Source organism: Colius striatus, chromosome 8, assembly GCF_028858725.1.
Source record: "Colius striatus isolate bColStr4 chromosome 8, bColStr4.1.hap1, whole genome shotgun sequence".
NCBI classification, from domain to species: domain Eukaryota; kingdom Metazoa; phylum Chordata; class Aves; order Coliiformes; family Coliidae; genus Colius; species Colius striatus.
The window spans coordinates 38,342,180-38,364,845 of NC_084766.1; the positions used below are offsets into that span (position 1 = coordinate 38,342,180).

At 47.4% G+C, this 22,666-nt stretch overlaps 1 protein-coding gene across 1 annotated transcript in view; it reads right to left on the reverse strand.

Moving 5' to 3' along the window:
- The window catches only part of TCERG1L (transcription elongation regulator 1 like), a 72,400-nt gene extending 50,156 nt beyond the window's left edge, over positions 1-22,244 (reverse strand). The window contains exons 1-4 of the mRNA XM_062001695.1: positions 21,960-22,244; positions 20,601-20,744; positions 19,638-19,818; positions 12,507-12,680 (exon numbers count right to left, since the gene is read on the reverse strand). Of these exons, the coding sequence (XP_061857679.1) occupies positions 12,507-12,680; positions 19,638-19,818; positions 20,601-20,744; positions 21,960-22,244 (784 nt within the window). The remainder of the gene's footprint in view (positions 1-12,506; positions 12,681-19,637; positions 19,819-20,600; positions 20,745-21,959) is intronic.
- Positions 22,245-22,666: the final 422 nt, after the last annotated feature.

Here is a 22,666-nt window from a genome sequence, read left to right on the forward strand (position 1 = left end):
CTCACTGGATGGTAGCACTGACCTCCATTTTCATTTCCATGAACGGTATGAGCTCATCACCATATAATAACTAAAGTAACTCCTGTAGCACACCTCGGGGACACGTGGCCAGCACCACATGTTTGCAGAGGAACAGTACACAGCAGCACCAAGCCCTCCTACAGCAAAAGGACAGTTATCCCTTTATCCTTTCCAGAGCGACTGCACCCTCCTAAACCCAAGCAGGCTGGTGAATATGATCCTCTGGAAAGCAAACAGTATGCTAATTGAGAAAAGAATTCAAGCACTCCTGTTCCCCCAGCAAACTCATCTTTGCCTACAGTAAACACAGAGCACCTGCCAGGCATCACAAATGCTGGAGCTGGGTCTGTGCAATACTGCACAGAAAGTCAGCCTGGGCATTTGTTGAAAGACGATGAAATCCGGATGCTTAGTTTGTGTGATTTACAAAGCCCATGGAATTAAACCATCCTCCAGGTTTACCGTCAAAATAAGCGAGGTGTGAAGCAAAACCGAGCCCTTCTGCTCGCTGAGGGAAAAACACCGGTCACCTTTTTACTTTAAAAGGCTGCTGCTGCTTCTGTGCTTTATTTTAATAGCTAGTAAAACCACTGCCACTTGACCAGAGATGACACCACATAGGCTGTCACTCCTGAAGGGGCTTACTGAATGCAGGAAGGAGCACCAGCAGCTGGCAGTGCTCTGGGCCCATGGTCTGTCTCCAGCCCAAGCTTTACAGCTTCTGATGATGGATGAGGATGAAGAGGCCATTGCACAACCAACACCCCAGGCAAGAGTCCCCTCAACAAGCAACACTGAGCACAAGGGGGACACAGGCAGCTGTACGTGGGTGCACTGCATCCTGCCCACAGCCAGGGGAAAAACAGGACAGGACAGATCCCACCTCTCCCCCACAGTGACAACAGAGGAGCTGCAGCGGGTTACGGGGACACAGACCCGGCACTGCTGCTGCACAGGGGAATCACTCACTGTCCTCATCTGCCCTGACAGAAAGCCTCCTCTGCTTGGGCTGGAATGGAAAGGATGGCACCATGTCCTCCCTGACAGGTCCCCAAGCAGGACCCACCTGCTACACACTGAACCCTTTCTTAGTCTGACATCACATCTGACAGATCCAGAACCAGCACGTTCTCAACACTCAAATCACTTAAAGCAATGTAACTATGAATACTGGCATTTGAGTATCAATAACAAATCTCTCCAGATTCTCACCTTGAAAATGATTCCCTCCTCCTTCTGCTTCACAAAGGACACGACTGTGGCATTAGTACTTCACTCTTCAGTGAAACACAAATGAGATGGAACTGGCGGCTCAGAGGAGCAGCGTTGGAGCCCGCATGTTTTTCTAGCAGCTGCTCGTATGTGTTTCTAGGGACTCACATCTGAAACTCCACCGAGGTCATGCTGGGCACTGCTGGCTCCTGTTGCACTACAGAGACTAATGCAGTCCTCTCAAATGGAAGGAAAAGTTAGCATGAAATCTGTGGCAAGTTTCTCAGTGCAGTAGCACCTAACACAGGCAGCGTCCCTGTGCAGAGGGACCTCCTGAACCCAGGCAGGCGACAGCCAGAATCAGATGAAAGGCTCCTTTTGAATTATTCATGGGATCCATCATATCAAATTGGAAAATAAGGATGTAGGTCCCCAAACCCAACAGCAGTGATTTATGCCGAGTGCAGCTCAACACATTTTGCAAGTACCAGAGTCTCTGAGGCTGTAGACGTGGCAGTTCACAGCAGGGATGGAGAGGGGACAACAGTGATCCCCACACACCTTTCATCTTCTGCAGCGCTTCTCACTGCTTCTTAATGTGGTCCCCTTTGCAAAACTTTTATGTTTTCTTTCCAGTCTTATGGAAACTAACATCTCAATCTCCTCCCTTAATAGGATATAACTCTGAGAGAACACACAGAGTTATGCAGCACCAAACCTTTGGAACTTCCACGGGCCGGCATAGCAGAGGAATTATTTCTGCATGAGCTAAGCCTTTGTATTTTGGAGTAAAATCTTCAAATGCTTATTTCTGGAGGATGTGAGTTATAAGTTAGGTTTGGAATTTTGAACCCAGTACAGCAAGAACCAGAAACGTGATTCTCTTTCGATTCTTGCACAATTCTTACAAAGGTGTCTGATTGAGACGTTAAACAAATGACTGACTCTTGAAATCATGGTGGGAATCCACAGATACAGGGTCTGGCACAAGGGGTTTTCCTTCCTGAGACCATGGAGGTATGGCCAGACTTTTCCCCACTGCTTTATCCATTCTGCAAAACAAACCCAAGACAGACAGACTCTCTGCTTTGAGCTATTTGCTGACAATTCCTCGAGCCAAACAGCCCAGTTCCTTTGGTAAATCTTTAGCTGACCAGTTCCCTGTATCTTACTCCTGATTTTCATGACACGATGTCACCTGCCCTCACCTCACATCCTTGCTCTAGGGCTGGTGTCCAGAGGAGCTTCACACCTGGCTGCAGATGGAGCCTCCTCCACACTGGTGCTGGAGTTGGCAGTTCAGAGAAAGCCCTTCATCCAAGCACCTCGTGTTTGCCTGCTGCTCAGGGTGAGGGTCAGTACGGTGCCAGCCCTTCCCAGGGGCTGCCAGACCTCTTGCCTTGGTTGCAGAAACATCATCGTTGCTTTGCAGGCGGTAAACAGAACTAAATTTGCAATAAAATCAATGAAATTCTATTTAACTACTCTAGGGGAGCATCTGTGGCACACTTCAAATTGTGGCATTTAATTAATTTTCCTGATTTATATTCTGGCCTAGGATCTACGTTCCATTTCACCTCGTTAAACTTATTTACACGTCTACAGCGGGGCCTGATTGAGAAACACATGATGTCAACCTGAGAACGTCCACTGACTCCTAACCATGGGTGGTTAAAAACACCATGAGAACGGCTATAAACTTGTTTCCTGCTACCTAAGAGGCTGACAGCTTTCCTGGATAAATGAAAACAAGGACAATAACCATTGCCAGGCCCCATGTCCTCCCGTGGGGTGTGCACATCACCCGCCTGTGCCTGGAGGACCAAAGTCAGCAGCAGAAGAGTGAGCAGGGAACCACCCTGAGGTCTCACCTTTGCAGACCTCCCTCTGCCCCAAACTGCTCATGGGCAAGAGCACATGGCTACAACAGTTCCCTGAAATTTGTATTTACAGTCGTGTTTCCTTAAAATAATCCTCCAAACAGGTATTTCTATATCACTTTTCATCTCTAAGATTAAATGTAATGGCATTCTTAAATTATCTGAAGGATGCTTTTGTGGCGTGGGGTTTGCTCAGTGCACAATTACATTAGATAAACTGTTTAGGAGAAAATTAACAAGCTATTAGCCTTTTGAGAACTCATTCTATTTCAGGGAATGCTGTGAAATTATTTCCTTGCCATCACACTGAGAATTTTCCAACAGGAGGTATGTGATTCTGCAGATGCCACACGAGGCCACAGAATTTCTTCCTCCATCAGACATTGATTTTGCACTAAGATTCCACAACACATAGAGCTGAATGAGTAATGCAAATTCAGGTCAAATATTGAGAACACACTGTTTGAAACCCACACTTCAACTTCATTTTATAATATCAAAATAAGCTTTCCCTCCCTCCAAAAAATCTGAAAAATAGACTGAAGGTGGCTGAATGCATTAGAAAAAATATTGTAAAAATAAAAAGGACCCATTTCTCACCAACAGCTGAGTCAAAATGTTCTGTAGCACAAGAGAAATGCACACAAAGTAACACCACTCCTGTTGCATCCTTCCATCTCTGACCTCAGCAAGACCTGCTCCTCTGTAGCACTCCCCAAACCTCGGCTGTGTTTCTGGTGGGTACCAATGAGCAGTTCAGGAAAGATGGCTGTGTCCTCGCACTTTGAGTTGCTTTGCACTGCAGCAACATTACATTGTGACTGCATTAAGCCTTGGCAACGTATGCAAAGTTCCTAATGGTTTAATTGCACAAATAAATTTAAGGAAAACAACAATGGCCACGGGAACAATGTGTTCCTTCAGCTCTGAATTAACACTCATGATTGCAAACAGTAACTCCCGTCCCTACAGCTTCTCCTGGAGGGGAGCAATCTAACGAGTCTCTTCTTGAAACTATTCTGTTATCCTTGCAAGATCTATTTCTTTCTTTCAGTCAGTTTGGTTTTTTCCACTTTGCTTACAACAGATCAAGTTTATTGAAGACTCTGTTTTAAGCTACAGAAATCTCCACTAAATTTGAGTTTGCATCCCGAAGTCTGCATCTTGAGCCTGCAACATGAAGCAGGAGCATCTCTTACTGAATAGTCCTTCAGGGGGAGAATGGTGTCTCTTGTAGCTAATGAGGAGTAGCTGAACTGACTTGAAATGAAGTATTTGAGCAAGGGTGTAAAACACACATGCCAACAAATGAAACTGTCTCCAGCCTAGGGATGATGCTCCACTGGTGGGCAGGTCAGCACCTCAGAAGCCATCTGGAAAACGAGACCTTTCCCCTACAGATGCCCGCTGGTTCCATTTGCTGCTGGTGGGAGGAATTCAGCCCGAGGAGCAGCAAGCCAGACCTGCAGAGATCCCACCACCCCTCCCCCATTACAATCCCTCGTCTTAGGCATGAGACCAAGAGAGAGTAAAGGCACACACATCCCACCAAGGCAGGATTTCAGAACTCCCAAGACAGATGAAAATCTCCTGAGGCTGCCCAAATAACTGCAAAGCAGAGAAGCAGGAGAGAAGTGGTATCTAACATGTTTTCAGCTGACTCTCCACATGCCATGGCAAAGGGGGCTGGAAGCACTGGGACCCACCACGGCCCCACAGGCCCATCTTGCTTTGGAAAGAGCAGGACGTGTCCAATCCGACATTCTTCGAAGTGTCTTTGCTTTCCCCTGGGAAAATTGCTAACTGATACATTAGTATTAATCTTCCAAGCATCAGCAGCAGTAACTACCTTGGACTGCACCACTTGCTTGTCTCTTGAATGGTGAAAAACCACCCCATAGGTATTTTAACAGTGTAAATGCTGTTACTAACACATGAAACCTGATTTAAACTCTCTCTGTAGCAGTGCACTGGCATTTTTCAAAGACAAAAACCCTACTATTTGTTTTAACAAGCAGTTAAACATATAGTAAATTAAGTCTGACTTCCATGACATTTACCAAGCAAAGATTTGGGCAAGATTGAAAGGGTTTGAGTCATTTGTCCAACTACTACATGTAATATTTAATTAAGTTTTCGCTATTGTGAGTCTCTTGACATTACATTCAACACACTGAACCAGTTTCTTTTGGTTCACACTAGAGAAAATAGCTGTTTATCCAAGAACACAGCATAAACGAAGCAGGACTAATTTGTAACTGATACCAACTTGGCCATAGAATTCTTGCAAGAGATGAAATGAAGTACCATAGCAGCACATTTTCTCTGAAACTGTATTTTTATCCCACCAGAACATCTTCTCCTCTGCTTCTACTTAGTCATGTCAACGATGCTGCAGGAAAAAGGGGATTAGAGATGTCTTTTCCTATAGATACATAAGATAGGCTCAGACTGACACCATCTATTTGTGTAGACTGTTAACTGCACCATGACCCATAAAGTCAGTTTAGTCCATCCATATATTCCATCAATAAATGCTCCATGATTTACTTCATTTTTCAGTGGGGATGGTGCAAAAAATATACAATATCAAAAAGCTCTGGCTCTCCTTCTTATGCAAGATGTTTGTCATGATAACCCGAACCACTGGCTGCACTTCCACACAAACAATAAGAACCATCTAAGGAGCGATCAGCCCATTTCTTTGACAGTCTTAATTGGGCAGCTGAGTTCTTGCAGCTTCCAGCAGGGATTTACTGTCCAACAGGAGGAGAAAATTGATACTCATTTAAATGTGATCTGTGGCATTGTTCTAGCTCAGAAACTCCACTGTACATGCGTGCCTTCTCTTGCAGGTGCCAACAGAGATATGAAACAGAAAAGTAATTTTATGCTGAATATTAGCTTGAGTAGGAAGTTATCACTTTAATAACTATAAACATTCATTTGCTTGCTTCGTTACACAGCATTAAAGCTGGGCAGATCATTTACAACAAGCTTGTTAGAACTACTCAGTATTCAAAGTCAAGCCTGTTTTACTGCGAGACACGTAGGACATCCAGGAAGGGGAAAGAAAAAGCTTCCTGAGCTGATGAACATCACACTTCTGGCTACAGTATTTGGACTTGCTCAGCTGATTTTCCAAAATTGTTACTGCTTGCTCACCTAACATCTAGGAATTATGGCATACGTAATGGCCAGCCTATCTTAAATAACTAATGCACAAGGAAAAACACCATGGAGTGAACAGTCCTGGTGATGGGAATGAGTACCTGGAGAAACAGAGCCCTGTAGAGTGTGCCTGGAAAGGCAGAGCAGGGAGAAACCATCCAAATGCTCACAACTGCACAAGCTTTCCAGGTATTTACTCCTTGGATTATACTTCTTAATTGACCTTGTTAAGAAAAGAAAGAAAAGGTCAGACAAATTTCCTCAGCCCTTCAGCTTACTAGTCTACCCCAGCCCCACCAGCTGTGTGCTGAGAAGATGAGCAGACCAACTCTCCAGGTAACTGGAAGGCACTGGAGATGTCTGACCTTACTTAATTCCTCAGATTCCCTTTCACAGAAAAAAAAAATCTATATCTTAGAGGAAAATTTCCTCTCTCCTCGGTCATTCAATCTCACCTACGACAGCAGCAAGAAACCAGGGAGGGCAGATGCTTGGCTGAGCTTGAGGGCTTCCCAGGAGTAACTCTGCTGCCACGCTGCCTTCCCCTGGGTGAGTGCTGAACCCTCACTAAGTGCTGTGACCACTTCCAGACAGCCAAACTGCTGCGGTTGGCTGCAGGAGAGAAGCTGCCTCTTCTCTTCCAAAAAGCACTGTAAAAAATAACTGAGTAATTGTTGTTGTGGAAGTGTGGTTTGTATCAGCAGGATTTGCTAATGAAGCAAGCTGACAGACACATGAAAGAGCATGTAGCAAAACGCTGGCGTTAAGGGCTGGTTTTAACATATAACGTTGCCTGGCCGTTAAGGTACTGATAGGAAAAATACTTAGTCACTTCCCAGCTGTTCTGTGGCAGGCTAAAACATTAAATTTAAGCCATTAGCTAATTCTGAAAGCAAGGGAACAGGTGGCAAATGGTTCACATGGCAGATGGTGCCTTTTTTAATATTTGTACTCACTGCTAATTTACAGAGTCCATAACCACAGACTCGTATCTTACCTTTTCCACTCAAATAATTAAGAAATCGTATGTGAGGCTAAGAAAATAAATGCCTCAATTCTTAATACAGTAGCCATAAAAGTCGTATTAGGGACTAGTAGATATCCCATACCTCAATTACTCCACATTACTCTTCACATTCACATTTTGGGTTTTAAAAGACAGAGCTCTCTTCAAAGATGTGGCTTAATAGAGCTGGGAAATTAAGGGTTTTTTCCTTACCAGCAGAGCAACTAAGCATGAAGAGGCAGCCCAGCTCACTGAGTAGCTGCATCTCTGAAAGCTCTTATTTAGTCTTTATGTTAAATCTGGCACAAAACCTAAGTTAACAGTAAGGCTGACATTAAATATTTAAGGGAACATTTTGCCTGGTACATAATATGAGCAGAACTATCAGAGAATGAAAAAAAGAAGAAAGGAAAAAAGGAATAAAAAAACCCCAAAGTACAGCTCCAATAGCATTTCTGGAATCTTCTCCATTTCAGCTCATCGATGTGAAAGCAATTGGCCCCCTGCTCAGCAGTGAGGATAGAGATATTGTGCTAAGATCTCTCTCACTGTGTGGTGTTTCTACACAGCTCCATCCCCAGCAACTTGAGCTTTATTCCAGGAAAAGTTTCTATACACAATCCCCTAGACAAGGCTGTCCCCAGCACAGATCATCCCTCCACTGGAACAAAACCCCTTTGGAGAGAGAATTGAACAGCAAGTGATGCTTCACCAGACTGGGGGAGGGATGGGGGTGACATTCCTGGTGTGACCAAGCTCCAGCCTCATCCCTGCATCACAGAATCTCAAGAGCTGGAAGGGACTTGGAAGATCATCCAGTCCAATCCCTCTGCCAGAGCAGAGCCACCTAGAGTAGGTCACACAGGAACCTGTCCAGCTGGGCTTTGAATGCCCCCAGAGAAGGAGACTCGACAACCCATCTGGGCAGACCCTTCCAGTGCCAATGACCTCCAGGCTCCACCCTGCATGGAATTGCTTCTTACTGCTGTTGCTCACAAGCTTTCACACCATTTCTTTATCGCAGTCAATGGAGACTAGAGATATTCAAAGAAATGTGGGAGTTTTTTTGAGAAGGATTGCTTATAACATCCTTGCTGCTTGTAAACATTTGGGCTGCAACAGCACACACAAGGATGTCAAGATTTTTCAGTCTTATCAAACATCCACTCCCTATTTGTAGATGTGGCTCTGCAGCCATTCAAGCCATTGGCAAAATCCCCGCAGATGTTCCTGAGCTGGAGTCGGGACAGCAGGCACTTGGTGGGCATCTCACACTCCAGTCCACAAGGAACAGGATCACAGACATGGTTTCTGAAGAGTAGGGAGGAATAATGGTCCTTTCAGGTGACTAAGAAAAACAGACTTGCTCTATCTGAAATTAGTACCAAACAAAAGTATGGTTTAAAAAAGAACTTCAATACACATGTTCTCCACACACATTCACCAAAGTCAGGATCCTCTCAAGTGCAGGTAGAACTGGAGAAAAAGGACATCACACGCTCTTGCTCCCTCCTCTTCTGCTTGCAGAAACTCCAGAAAGTGACTTCAGCAGCAACTTAAGCCCATGCACGACATGGTTATGCAGCTCAGAATCAGGGCAACAGCACAAACCATCTCTTAGGGATCAGAAGCGACTGTTGTCAATCATATGAGTAGCAAAGCAAACACAGAAGGAGAAGAACATGGTAATTCCATTTCCACCCCCGTGGCACCAAGACAAGGTTTTGTAATATCCGTGTATTCAAGCGGTGTCCATCACACTGAAATTGCTTCTGATTTGAATGGATATTAACAGTTTAAATGTCAAGTCCAGTAGCATGAAGAGCAGAAAATTCACATCCTGTACTTGGAGGGACTGGGGCTACAGCAGGCTCTCAGGCCAAAGGAAATGTCTTGGGGCTAGAAAACAAACATTCCCAGCCCACACACCCCCAGGACTGTGGATTTGGTAGCGACTGGTCAGGATGGTGATGCCATGCTCTGAGCTGGAATTTTGTCTCAGCACAGAGGCAGTGAGCTCTCAACCTAAACCCAGATGGATATAAAACACCTGAGACCTCAGAGAGTGCAAAGTTGTGTGTCTCTGCCTCTTTGTTTTTCAACTGTTCATTAGTGGTCAGAGCCTTGCTTGTGTTTTCATTTTGCATTACAGAATCCCACAAATCCCAAACAGAGGGGGCTGGAAGGGCCCTGCAGAGCTACTCCAGCCCAAGCACCTGGCTAAAGCAGGTTCCCCTTGGTCAGGGGACACAGGAACTGGACACAGCACTCCAGATGTGGCCTCACTGGGGCAGAGGAGAAGGGGAGGAGAACTTCCCTCGACTTTCCAGCCATTCTCTGTCCCATACTCTGATAGCTCTACTTCTGATTTTATTTTACAGAATGTAAACTAAATTGTATTTAAAATGAACCTGCGGACACTATCATCACATTTTGCATGACTTCAGTTCTCCTTAACTCACAGGACCTGAAACTCCAAGAAATTCCCTCTGCAAGGCAGGGAAAGCACCAGAGCCAGGATGCCAGCCCAGGCAGCACAGTGCCAGACCTCCCACAGCCCACCTTGTGTCACAAATGCACTGTCTCTCACTAACTCACCAAGTTTACCAATTAGGCTGGCAGCAAGTCATGCAGCTGAACTGTAAGGCTGCAAAACTAATCATATTAAAAGGCACCCTTAAAAGTAACTACTCAATTATAAAGATTATTGATTGAACAAACCACCGTGATTAGAAAACAGCTCTGCACAAGGCAGTATTATAATACCCATCTCCAGCATAATCAATTAACAGCGTACAACTAAGCACACAATGTTCATTCAGCCTTAGAGGCACCAATGTACGTGCAGACTGAAGCTGGAAATCATGTAATCTTTTGTTTCCCAAGTTCATTGTTACTATGTGAACACCTTGCCCAAGCTTTAGACAAGGGGAATATGGGAAGTTCGTTAATTGCCATGTTGTTTCATAAATGGCGCATGGATGAAGGAACACACAGCTGCCCCCAGGGCCCACGGATGATGCTGTCTCCAGGAGGTATTTTTACCTTGAGAACAATAAGTCATCCTTAATAAACGCCAGCGCATGGATGTCTTAAAGTGAGAGGCCAACGGGGTTATAAAGCATGCTCCACTCTTGGGACTACCTGTACATTAGATTATACTTTCTTGATGGTTTCCCAGACATCAATTTATATGGCAACAGAGACATTTATTTTCATCAGCAGAGCTGCCTTTGGCCAGCTGACCCCTTCTCCTGCACGTTATGTTAACCGCAGCTGCAGCCCCAAGGGCCTGGGCAGAGGATGCAGCCCCCCACCCCCGTGTGCACAGACAGCACTGGCTTTAAAGATGCTGCTCCTGCTTTGTTTCCCTTGTGACTCCCACCTCTCAAAGGCCTGCCCCCTTCCTTGGCACTACAAAACCTTCACCCATTCCTTACCAGGCACTCATGGCTGTAGCCAGCCAGCACCTGCCAGCCCAGTCACCCCTGCCCCAAGGGGCACATAGCCCTCCTTTCCACTCAGCCTGCCCTGAACCCTCTGGGGAAGCTCTTCATCAGCTGGTGTTGACAAAGACAATCTAAACCCAGCACCGTCGAGTTCTCTTCTCCACCAGCACAATAAAAAGGAATTTCATAGCAGTGTTTTATGTCAGCCTCTGCAAAGGCACCAGCCTTCCCTCCAGAGACGGTGATTAATAGAGAAAAATGGCTAGCACGGTCTCAAGTTTATTGGACGTGGACCAGGCGTTTTCAGGCTTTCTTCTCTAAAAAGCTACTATATATTCTGTAGGAGAAAACACCCAGAAGTGTGTGGTTTACTGTGAATGATTGATAATAGGATGATTGCTCAGGCTCTCAAAGCATGATATTTGATAGCCTATCACACACTCATTGGAAAGAAAAGCAACAATTATCATGGCCTGACATGTTTATCGTTGCTGAGCTGAGCCAGTTATCAAAGTGGAAGAGCTTCCCAGCATTAGAATATTCGATCATGTCTAACGCACTTCACACAGAGCTCACCTCTGCAGCTGTAAATCAAAAGTCCTGTGCTGGCTCCTTCCCACATCGCCTGAGCATCTCAATGCAGGGAAGAACACATCTGGCATGTAATCTCTGCCTTTCAGCACAGATGAAGAGTGGGGTTTTTTTCCCCCTTTGGATTCTCCTCTAAGATGTTCACAACAGGCAAAATGGTTTCTGTGGGTCACACAGGTGGGAAGCACCACCAACTCCCTGCCTGACCACAGTGACTGATTCTGCTCTCTGTCCTCATTTCCATCCTGCCCTTTCTTGACAAAGCCTGAAAGACTCGTACCTCCATTCCTGTGGGTCAGCTTGCTCTTCAGCCTCCCAAACCCACAGCCGCACGCCCGCGGCAGGCATTTGTCTGGGTGATTCTAATGGCTGCTCAACAGCAACAATAATTACTGAGATACATTTCCCATATGAAGATTTCATCTGAATACCAAAAATCTTCTGCAAAATTCAATCTCGCTGCACTTCGCTGTGTTGCACTTCAACTACCAAAAGGATGGAAAATGCACCCTGATTTGAATATTCAACCTAATTGCTGCATAACGCTTCTCAAATATAGCCTTAAGCATTCAAACAGTTTCAAAAACTGCCCTGAAGACTTTAGGTCAGCCAGACCTCCCCAGTGAGTCGGGGATGCCGCAGCACCTCCCCAGCTGCCATAATTCAGATGGCCATCACACAAAGTCAAAGTAAGAAAACAGCATTTTTCCAGGGTGCAACCACATCTAAACCTACCGGAAAAAGCACCAAATGATGGCTACGCTCTGACAGCGATTTATAAACACTCAAATCATCTACCTAAACCTTAACTGAGTATTGTTGTACATCAAGGAGATAACTTCCAACTGCCAACACAGCAGCCCCAGGATCTGGTGCAAAGACTCGGTGCCACTGAGACCCCACTTTCCTCCAGAAGCCACAAAGATGGCAGAGGATGCAGCTCAGTTCTCCTACTGCCTGCAAACATCACAGCAACAAACAGTCAAATATCGATGGAGCTTTCAACAGGCAATTTCAGAGGATGCCTCTAAGCAGCACCAGAAAAAGTAACTTTAATCCCAGATGAGAGCGATGCCGCCCATAACCCCGAGTATCCACCACAGCAGCCAATACTCACGCTCAGAGCTTCTCTCTGTCGCAAACTGAACATAAACAGCTGCTCATTAGCGTCCTTACCTGGAAAAGGCGAAGCCAGAACGGGAATTTTGATGGGGGACAAGGTGAGGACGTGGCAGGGCTGGACGCCGGGCCCCGACAGGCCCTGCGGCACTTCGGCCTCCACCGACACCATGGCGGCCAGCGCCAGGGCCTGATTGCCGCCGACCGGTTTCAGGCTGTTCTGGCAACCACCTGTGGGAGGGTGAAACACAACCCATGTTATTTTGACCTGGAAACCAATGGATTTATGTCAGATGATGTTTTCAGCACTCTGAATTCCAACGCCAGACGGAACAAAGGTTAGCTGCATTTCCCACGCTGTCTCCATGTCCCCCTTAGAGAGATGCTCCATTTTGAATATCACAGAATGGTAGGAGTTGGAAGGGACCTCTAGAGATCATCCAGTCCAACCCCCCTGCAGAAGCAGGGTCACCTAGATCAGATCACATAGGAACATGTCCAGGCAGGTCTTGAAGACCTCCAAGGAAGGAGCCCCCACACCCTCCCTGGGCAGCCTGGGCCAGTGCTCTGTCATCCTCACAGTGAAATAGCTTTTTCTTATGTTTAAATGGAACTTTTTTGTGTAAAATATGTTCTACAATACATTTTCTAAGCCTCTCCCCTAATCATTATTAAAGTCCTAGCTCACGGTTGGTGCATTTTTGGATATTAAGCCCTCATATATGTGAACATACCACTGTAACCTAGAGGGAGAGGACGGCAGTGAGTCATGTACAAACCCTGCAGAGTTATTAAAATTAAATGAAAAAAAAAATCAATAAAAAAGTCAAATATTTGAAGGCACCAGTCGGCATTCTGCTCAGCTCCCACAGCTTCACCACGATGCATGACTGCCTTAATTTTAAATTTTCCTAAATGTAAGTTACCTGAATCCAAACGTGAACGTCCTTGTTACTCGCTGTATTAACCATCCAACGTCCCCGTAAGCTGCCTGGCTATTCTCCTGCATTATGCACACAAATACCCAAGTTTTATGACTTTTCTGTGCTACCATCCCTCATCTTGAAAACACACAGGAAGCTGCCCATGGTTTTGCACAGGAAGGCTGAAGTCCCCCAAAGCAAAGCTCAAGTGCACTATAGACTGTGTAATGTTTACCTTTAAATCTAATGAGCTTGTGGGGAAGACCTACAGAGCTCAATCTTGGCTAAATATGGTAAATAAACAAGAAAATGAGTAGTAAAAATCTTAAGGAGAGAACCTAATTTGACAAACACCAGCTGTTACTCCCTCTACACCCAGCTATGTATTCAAAAATTAAGCAATCATTAGCTTATTATGTCATTTAGCAAATGTTTTCAGTTGATGTGGAAATCCTTCAGGCACTAAGAGCCAACTGTAGCTCTGCAAAAAAAAAGTGAAAATAGCTATTCCATCAGACTCCTCACTTCAGGCACCCTGTGAGGCTGCAGGATTCCATTCCCTGTGCACACCTCCATCAATCCAGGAATCAGGCAGTGGCCACGGAAAGGCTGACCATGGGGGTGGGCGACACAGCCCCTCTGCAACACCACTGCTCCAGGCAAGACAACTGAGCTGAGCAAGCCCACTGAAGATCACATTCCCTGGCACAGCTACATATTCCAGATACTACAGCCAGGCTTCTCCATCTTGCTCTGGCTTCAGACACCTAAAAAGCTTTGATTTTTTAGATGCTAAATACTGCTCCCACCTGGCATGGGCAAAGAGTTGGTCAGTGGAATTTGGACAGCAACCTGCTCTGGTTGCAGCTAATTGGTGCTCCTGAGGCTATCTATTAGACAAACTATTGGCAGCTTTGCTTGTAACTCTTTATAAACAATTATTTGCCAACAAAATAAGCTCTGCATTAGCACAACAGAAGTCAAATATTTTCAGCGAGCATCACACAAAGCCTACTATTATTTCTACAGGATTTGTCAATGCCAAGAAGAATTCATTTAACATTTGCATTTGCACTAATTAGCGGGTGCACAGGTAGAAAAAAACCCTCACAGTTATTGAAGCTTTGATTATTTGACCACAGAGGAACAAAACCCATGTGATTCTGTCAGAGCCACAGTGGGAATGAGAGAGGAAAAAAAATGTATCAGCCTCTGCCTCATCCAGCTGTTAAATACAAGTTTATTGTTTATTCACCGAAGGACTGGCACAGACCCTTAGGTTAGGTTAAACTCCTGGCCTCCAGGAGCCTGCACTCGCTCCTAATCCCAGCTGTCTGCAGTCGGGAAAAATCCACAAAACACCTTGTGTAACTCTTGTGAAAACTAACGTTGCAGAGAAAAATCACTTTTCTGCTGGCTTCCTACAGGGCACATGAGCAGAAAAGGTTGTTTGCTTGTCATTTGAGTCTTTTATTTCAGAGGAGAAGATGCAATTTCCCCAAAGAGCTCAGGAAAGCAGCAAAATAATGTAAGCCTTAGTAGCTTGGATAGCCGAAGTCTTCCACCAGCACAGATGAGTAACACTCCTGAAGCAGGACTTCCTTATTAAAGTTTCATCAATCCCCTTATTAAAGTTTCATCAGTCAGTTGAAAGAGAAGTTTCGGTGATTTCCCCGCCTTTGATGAAGTTCTCTCTCGCTCTCTCCTGCTAAATAATTCCATGAAGAAAGGACTAGCCCTATAATTGTTAATACTTGAGAGGAGAGCACAGACAAGGTGTCTGGGGGTCACCAAGCCCACTCTCCTGCATTGCTCTCCCCTCAACAATGGTCTCAGCAATTTATCAATCTCTAACACAACACGTGATATGCCGAAGCAACTGGAAGCTGGCCCAGGATGTGCCTCGTTGAGAGATGGGGACTTTCATCTGCACTCAGGGAAGCTACAGACAAGTTCTTCTCAGAAACAAAACACATTTTGCTTTATTTCCACAAACTTCTTGAAAGGTTGGGGTTGTTTTTTAAGAATCATCATGAATTACCCCACATTTACATGATCTACAAGAGTCAAATGCCTTGAAAATAGCAGTAAATGAGTATCATCAATATACCCTTGAGGGGAAAAAAAGCAGCATTTGTTCTCTCTAGTAACGATGGTTTCCCCAAATCTGGTTTTGCCCAGTCATGCCACATCCTGGGGAGCAAGGTAACACCTGTCTGCCAACAAACCCCATTTCAATGTGCTTCCCCAGTCCTCCAGTTCTGCTCAAGTAAATAGATTAGGAAGAAACATCAGAGCTGGACAGCGCACTTTAACATGAAGCAACTGAAGAAAGCAAGGAAGAGGTTATTCCCCAGTGGTGGAGAAACACAGCAAAGACACCAGAAATGGGTGACTAAGCCGTCAGAAAGGGTGACACATGACTGCCAGATATCTACCTGCTCTTACCCATGCACAAGAGTAGAAGAGGACCTGTTTCTATTGTGTCTTCTAGCACAGCATCATAGAATCATTATGGTTGGAAAAGACCTTTAAACTGCTGCAGTCCAACCCCTCCCCTCACACTGCCAAGCCCACCACTAACCCACATCCCTCAGCATTTCATCTATGCACCTCTTAAGTATCCTCAGTGATGAGGACTCCACCACCTCTCTACACAAAGTTTGTGATTTGTACCCCACTTCCTGCATCCCCACAGAGAGAGTGGTCCTGTGGCATATGCCATGATGCACTGCCCTCTGGTATTGTCTTCATCACCTGCGAGCGATATAGAAAACAAATGGGTTTGCCAGAATGCCTTCTTCTGCCCTTGTCCTGACTGTGAATGCAGCTGGCATCCATGGCAGCAGGGCCAGTGCAGCAGTCGAGATCAGTCAGAAAATGCCATTTACCTTGAAATGTGCATTAAAAAAAACCCTCCCTTTGAGGATTGTGGAACAATTTTAAAACAAAACAGATGTTCAATGCTGTTAGGTTTTCCTTTGCTCTCAGTAGAACTGCAGAAGACAGCACCTAGACTCCATTTACCCAACAACCTTGCTGATGCTCCTGTAATTACAAACACTCTGCATTCAAGGTTATGCAAGCCTCCAAACAGAGGAACTGCCCACAACTTTAACCCCTAGAAACTCTGGGGGGATTTATTCAATAAGCCATTGGCAGGATTTACAGGAGCCACCTCTGTTTCCATGTGCTTGCAGCACGGGCCCTGGCCAGGACTTGGTTCAGGTGTGGACGGGAGGTCCTCACTGCAGGCTGAGAGTGTCCCTACAGAATTCCTGACAAACTGCTTGGAGCATGACAGTCTGAAATGAGCTGCAGAGTGTTATGGTCTTCAGTAAGGAGCCCAGTAATGGTCATTGTATTACTGGTTCTACTGGAATGCCCACATCCTATTAGATCAGCATTGCACTGGGGTTTTCAGAGCCCCCCACAAGCTTTCAGCCCTTGCAAATGCTGAAGCTTGTACAATATGGGACCATGTCCACAATTAGAGGAGATACTGACTTGCTAACCGTGCATTGTGTAGTCACCCTCCAGCAAGCCAGAGGCAAATACAGGTTCCAAGGGCTATAACTCAAAGGCCACCACCTCAGCTTCCTAAAAATCATTCAATTTTTGACCTTGATGGGGATGCTTCCTTCACTCCCCTCACCGCCCAGCCATTGCCAGAGCAGCAGTCTGCCATGGGTCTTGCTCGGGTGGGCTGTGGAAGAGATGACAACATGCCTCCATCCCTATCTCCTTCCTCTTCCCTCACAGTGGGCTGCTTCTCCAAGGTTTCCTAGGAAAACCTTCTTGAACATACCATAACATCCTCTTCAAGGGGCCATGGCAAGTGATGCTCGAGAGTCAGGAATGGCAAACTGCAAGAACCCACCTTCAAACATTTCAAATGGCATCAATAACAGTATCTCATGTACCAGAGGACTACAGCTTTTACCACCAAGGGTCAGTGCCCTCTCATCCCACATCCAACAGCCACAGACCATATAGGAAATGCTCAGATGGGAACCAGATGCCCACCCGACTGGGGACTAAGCCAGCCCTGACTGTGGCCACATAGCAGAGAGCACAAAGGAAGAGGCAAAAATCCTTTCTCTGCAAAAGCATCTAGACCCTGCCTTTCTCAGAAAATGAAGCATCCAGTAGACATAAAACAAGCTATCATTCTAAGGTGAGAAAATAAAATGTCACTATTCACTTTAGACACACAGAATGGTAAGTACATAAATTCATGTTTCGCAATATGTGCGAGAATAATAGCTGCTTCCTTCTTCTGACAGAAAATAACACCTTCTAGTAGCTGGAGCTCACAGCTGTTAAATTACGTGCATTACCACTCGCCAAACTCCAATGCCCCGTCCCTTTATCGTTGCAACGTTGCTGATAGGTTGAGAAAACAATTATACCATTACTGATAAGTGTGGAAGGCAAACCTGCCGTAAGACGGGCTTGCAGAATGAGCACAGCCCTGCAGCCCGCTAAATGCTTATTAACTTCTCCGTATAAACCACTTAACTAAGCAATTTGCTCCTGGTATTTTTATTACTCTTCATATTAGGTGTAAAGATTATATAGGAAATACTTCAAGTGCTGCCATGACACTTCCCAGAAGCAGCTTCTGATGATGGCTGTGGGGCAGCGGCAATGCCACCCCGCAGCAATGCTGCCCACACTTCCCTGCACGAGCTCTGGGGCTCACACGTGCCTGGGGGTGTTCCGGGATTAGCACCCATCATATCCACCAGAAATAAGACTTCAAGAGAGACAGGAAGATTTAGATAGATGGCTGGGGCTCTTGGTGCTCCTCCCGGCACCTCTCCCACCTGCACAGGAGCTCAGGGGGGTTCTGAAGAGGTGGCAGTCAACGCTGAGCATGCTGCCAACAGGTTGTGTGTGCATATATTGACCAGCAGGAAGAAAATAACCTTCTCTCTGTGCTCCTTACAGACCACTGACAAGGCATCAGGCCAGGAAGGCCCCCTGATCTGTTCCCTGACCCACTGCCAGGTTCATTCCTGCTCTATGTCTGAACTATAGTATGTGATAGAAGATGCTTGTGCATGTGCAAAATACCAACATGTTTCAAACACACAAAAACAAACACCAGGCTGTTGCTCTCTGGCACAGAACACCTCTCTCACCCCCTCCCCTGTCCTTAAAACTATGCTGGGACCTGCCTGGGAACACAGCTTGCCCATCCCCTTGGTGCCTAGGGGGGCAAGCACCAAGGTGTCCCACAGCAGCAAGTGTTCCAGCTGAGCATCATTGGTTCTGGCAGGAGAAGGCAGCTTTCCTGCAACAGCTCACTAAAAGATCCAAACATGGAACTGGCTCCAGTGCCTCAACATGTTTCAATACAGAGCAATATTCACTGCTAATTAATCAGTCTGGCAAATGAACGCAGAGAGCGAGGAGCGCTTCCAGACCCATAGCTCACTGAATCTCTGGTGGCAAAATACGTGGAAACTTCGCACGTGCTGTACAGCTGCAAAGGAAGAAGCTCTTCACAGGGCAAAGACCCAGGCAAGAGGGCTCTGCCCTCAACCCAACAGACAATACCTTTGACTCAGGAAAGTAGCAGCTGACAACAAGCCATTAAGAACAGCCTAACTCTCAATTTAAGAATGAATGTCATGGGTTTAAATACCAGCAGCATTTCACTTCTCTATCAAATAACTACTATTTTAAATCAGAACTGTAGCACCAAAATGGAGAGATTCAGCTTTACTGCAGTGTATTTTTTCTTCTTCTCACAGTACAAAGCTCAGCTCTTCTGTCAACAGCTGTGATGTACCTGAGTTATGCAGATTAATGGAATTTATTTCACAAATATCATTGCGCATAACCGACTCTTAATGAGATGAGGGACCAATTGCTCTCCTCTCCTGCTAGCTGCCTACACAGACCACCCCAAATCCTTAAAATCAGCAGCCAGTAGGAGAATGATACATGGTCTATACTGGCAATTTCTGGCTTGAAAATAAACCAAGGGTGTTGGGAGTGGCTGGCCCCTTCATGCCAGAGGTCAACGACCAGTAAGGAAATAATCCGTTACAATCTTCTACAGTTACACATGTTCTTTTCTTTCTTTAACAGTAACGTAGAGGATGAAACACACTTTGCCATCAAGGTTCAGATCAAGCGGGAGACTTTCAGCTGAACGGAATGAAAGCCTGCCTTTAGAGAATGGCTTATGCAGCTCTCGGAGATGCATTTAAAAGAAAAGAGGTAAGCACTTCATTATTTATGTCCTACGGACCTGGTATCAGCTGAGGTGCCAACACGACTGTGGGAAGAGGCCTGGAGGCAGCAGCTGGCCTGGCTATAGCCATAGCTACTTGATTTGTCATTAGCAGAGGTTTCTCATTTCCCTGGAAGAATCTCGATTCCTCAGGATGGATCCAGGCTGAGTCCACAGCAAATGCATTATTCAGGTATATCTGCCCAAAAATCAATAAATGAAAGAATATTAAGGGTTAATATATGACATCCAGAAGTAAAAGTGGGAATAAAGTATTTTTTACTCAGTCCTTCAACACAGGTGGTACCTCAAGTTGGGGACAAACTTGCAAAACCATATTGATTCCTGTTCCCTCAGTGTCATAGGCTGAGTTTAGCTGATCTTAAAAATTAATTGTCTTCTAAGATGACTGAGCAGCTGATGCAGAATCACAGGAAGAAAGCAATAGCTGAAGGCATTTGTGTCCCAGATACAGCCACTCAGAGCAAGCCCATCAGCAATTGAAAGACTCCAGTTGCCTTCCGAATTGGAGAGATGGAGGGGCGGGAGGGAAACAGGGTATTTGTAATGATTCTGTGAGGTAAATGTACAGAGGTAGATAACTGTGGGTGCAGGACTGCAGTACCACCCCAGGGCCGGGGCGGTGCCCGTGGTGAGGCTGCTCGCAGCCCTGCCCGTGGCACCAACCTGGGCAGAGACAGTGGAGGCATCAAGAAGAAAAAAATGGGAAACTCTCATAATTGCATCCCATCGTAAAATGAAAACATCCAGCATCATAAAGATAATCATTAAAGACATTTTAAACTTCCAGAAAGAGAAGATCTGCAGCTTGGCCTCCTCCAGGAACTGTCTCTTAACAGTTCCCTCCTCTGCAGGGGGTTGCTGACTACTGACCCTTCACACACCTTCACAAAACCCAGAACAATTTTCAGCTTATACACTTTAGCCTGAAAAATATTTCAGCATGGCACAGCCACTTACTTTGCAGTTGGGCAGCCTTTTATCAACCCAGTTTTTCCCAGCGTGAGGAGGAACCGTCGTGTACACGGGCGGGAAAACGGGAACAAACTCCACGCTGGAGGAAGGTGAGAATCCTACGACAGGGGAGTGAGCTCCAAATATCCACTTAGCGGGGGGAAAAAAAAAACAAGAGGGAAAGTTAACAAAAGGATTTTCCCCTCGGTAAACTGATGCTTCTCATGGTTTCCTTATCACATAAAAGACAAGTACAGAACATTTCAAACACGGCTCTTCGTTCCAACTACCATCTGTGGGTTTTTAAGCATTAAACAGGGGGTGACACACGGCACTGACATTATAAACTGCTTCAGCAAGGCAGGAATCAGGAGCCTGGCAGGAAGGCACGGCTTGCCTAATGGCTGCTAGTCACCCGGGAAGCTGGGTTTCTCTCCGCTCAAACAGAATCTCACATACAAAAGGGAAACATCACTTAGGGGTTTTTTTAATCCATCTCAAGGCAAACAACAAGCAAACGTCGGAAACGTATTTTCTCTGGACTTAAATTCGCTTGGCAAATAGGTTCCCACAGTAAAACCACCTCTGCCGTTTAAGTGGTCTCGCGCTGGGGAATAATTGATGCTCCTGTCTCATTAGCCCCAGCACTACCTGTTTTCTCCCTCCCACTCGCTCTGCTCCCAAACCGCCAGAGACGCTCGTGCTCAAAACGGCTGCAAATCATCCCGCGAAACCGAGTGGGCACCATGGGGCTTTATTTCTACTTCTATCTAGTAAAAAAAAACCCATAAAGAGAAGGCAAAACTACGAGGACGGCTTCCGACCGCTCCGCTGTACCAGGACCCGCGCTCCGGCCGAAACGCTTCAGTGTTTCGAGCAGCCTTACGGCAGCAATTAATAATTGAAACGTTCATCAGGGAAAAGCACTGACGAGACAGACTGGCTCAGCTGACACGACTCAAAACTTTAGTCCTTATGAATATGCAAAAACACCGAACGCTTGACGTTACCGATGACTGTGCGGGCGCTGCCGGAGCATTTCTGCCTTTCGGGGGGCTTTTGGCAGAAAGCGCATCCTGCAGCCGGCGCTTGCCGGGTGGCGGAGCCGAGCCGCACAGCCCCGAGCGCCCTCCGGAGACCCCGGGGATGGGGGCCGGCGGGGCCGCGCGCCAGAGCGGAGCCCACAGACCCTCCCCATCCCCCGCGCGGCTCCGCGGGGACCCGTCGCGCCCACTCCCACGGGCGAGCGGCCGCCGGCGCCGCGCAGCCGGAGGCTCCATCCCCCGGAGCGGCGATGGGCTCCAGGCAGCGGCGGCGGGGAGCTGGGTCCCCGGCCGCCCCTGGCGCGGTGCGAGCCGGCCGTACCTGTCCGTGGAGCAGCCCGGCAGCGCGCTGGTCGGCGGCGGCGAGCAGCGGCAGCAGCGGGTCGGCGGGCAGGCGCCAGCCCGGGGCCGCCCGCAGGAGCGCGGCGGGGGGCGGCGGCGCCGGGAGCAGCAGCGGCGGCGGGGGCGGGGGGGGAGCCCCGGCGGCAGCGCCGACCCTGAGCAGCCCCGCGGCGGCCGGGACCACCCAGGCCCACGGGGGCTCGGCGGCGGCGGGGGGCGGCCAGAGCAGCGGCGGCGGGCGCGAAGCGGCGGGAGGCGGCAGCATCCTGCATGGCCCGGAGCGCGGCGGAGCCCGGCCGCCCCGCGCTCGCACCGCCACCGACGCCGCCGCCGAGTGAAACTCCACTTCGGGAGAGGCTCCGCCCGCGCGGGCGGGGGGCGGGGGGCGGGGGCCGCGCTGGGGCCGCCCCGGGCGGGGGGGCAGCGGGAACGGCCGGGCCGGGCCGGGCCGCCCCCCGCCCGAGGGGAGCTGCTGCCGCTGCCGCTGCTGCTGCTGCGGCCGCGGAGGGGGAAACGGCTTTTTGGGCAGCGAATGGCTTTAAGGTGCTTCAGCAGCACCGGGCGGCTCGGGGCTTCCTCAGCCCCCGGGAAGCATCTCTCCTGCCTCGGGGCGGATTCCAGCATCCCGGCGGGGAGCGGCGCCGCAGGACCGCGGGGTGTCGGGGAGACGCGTGGCATCGCGGAGGA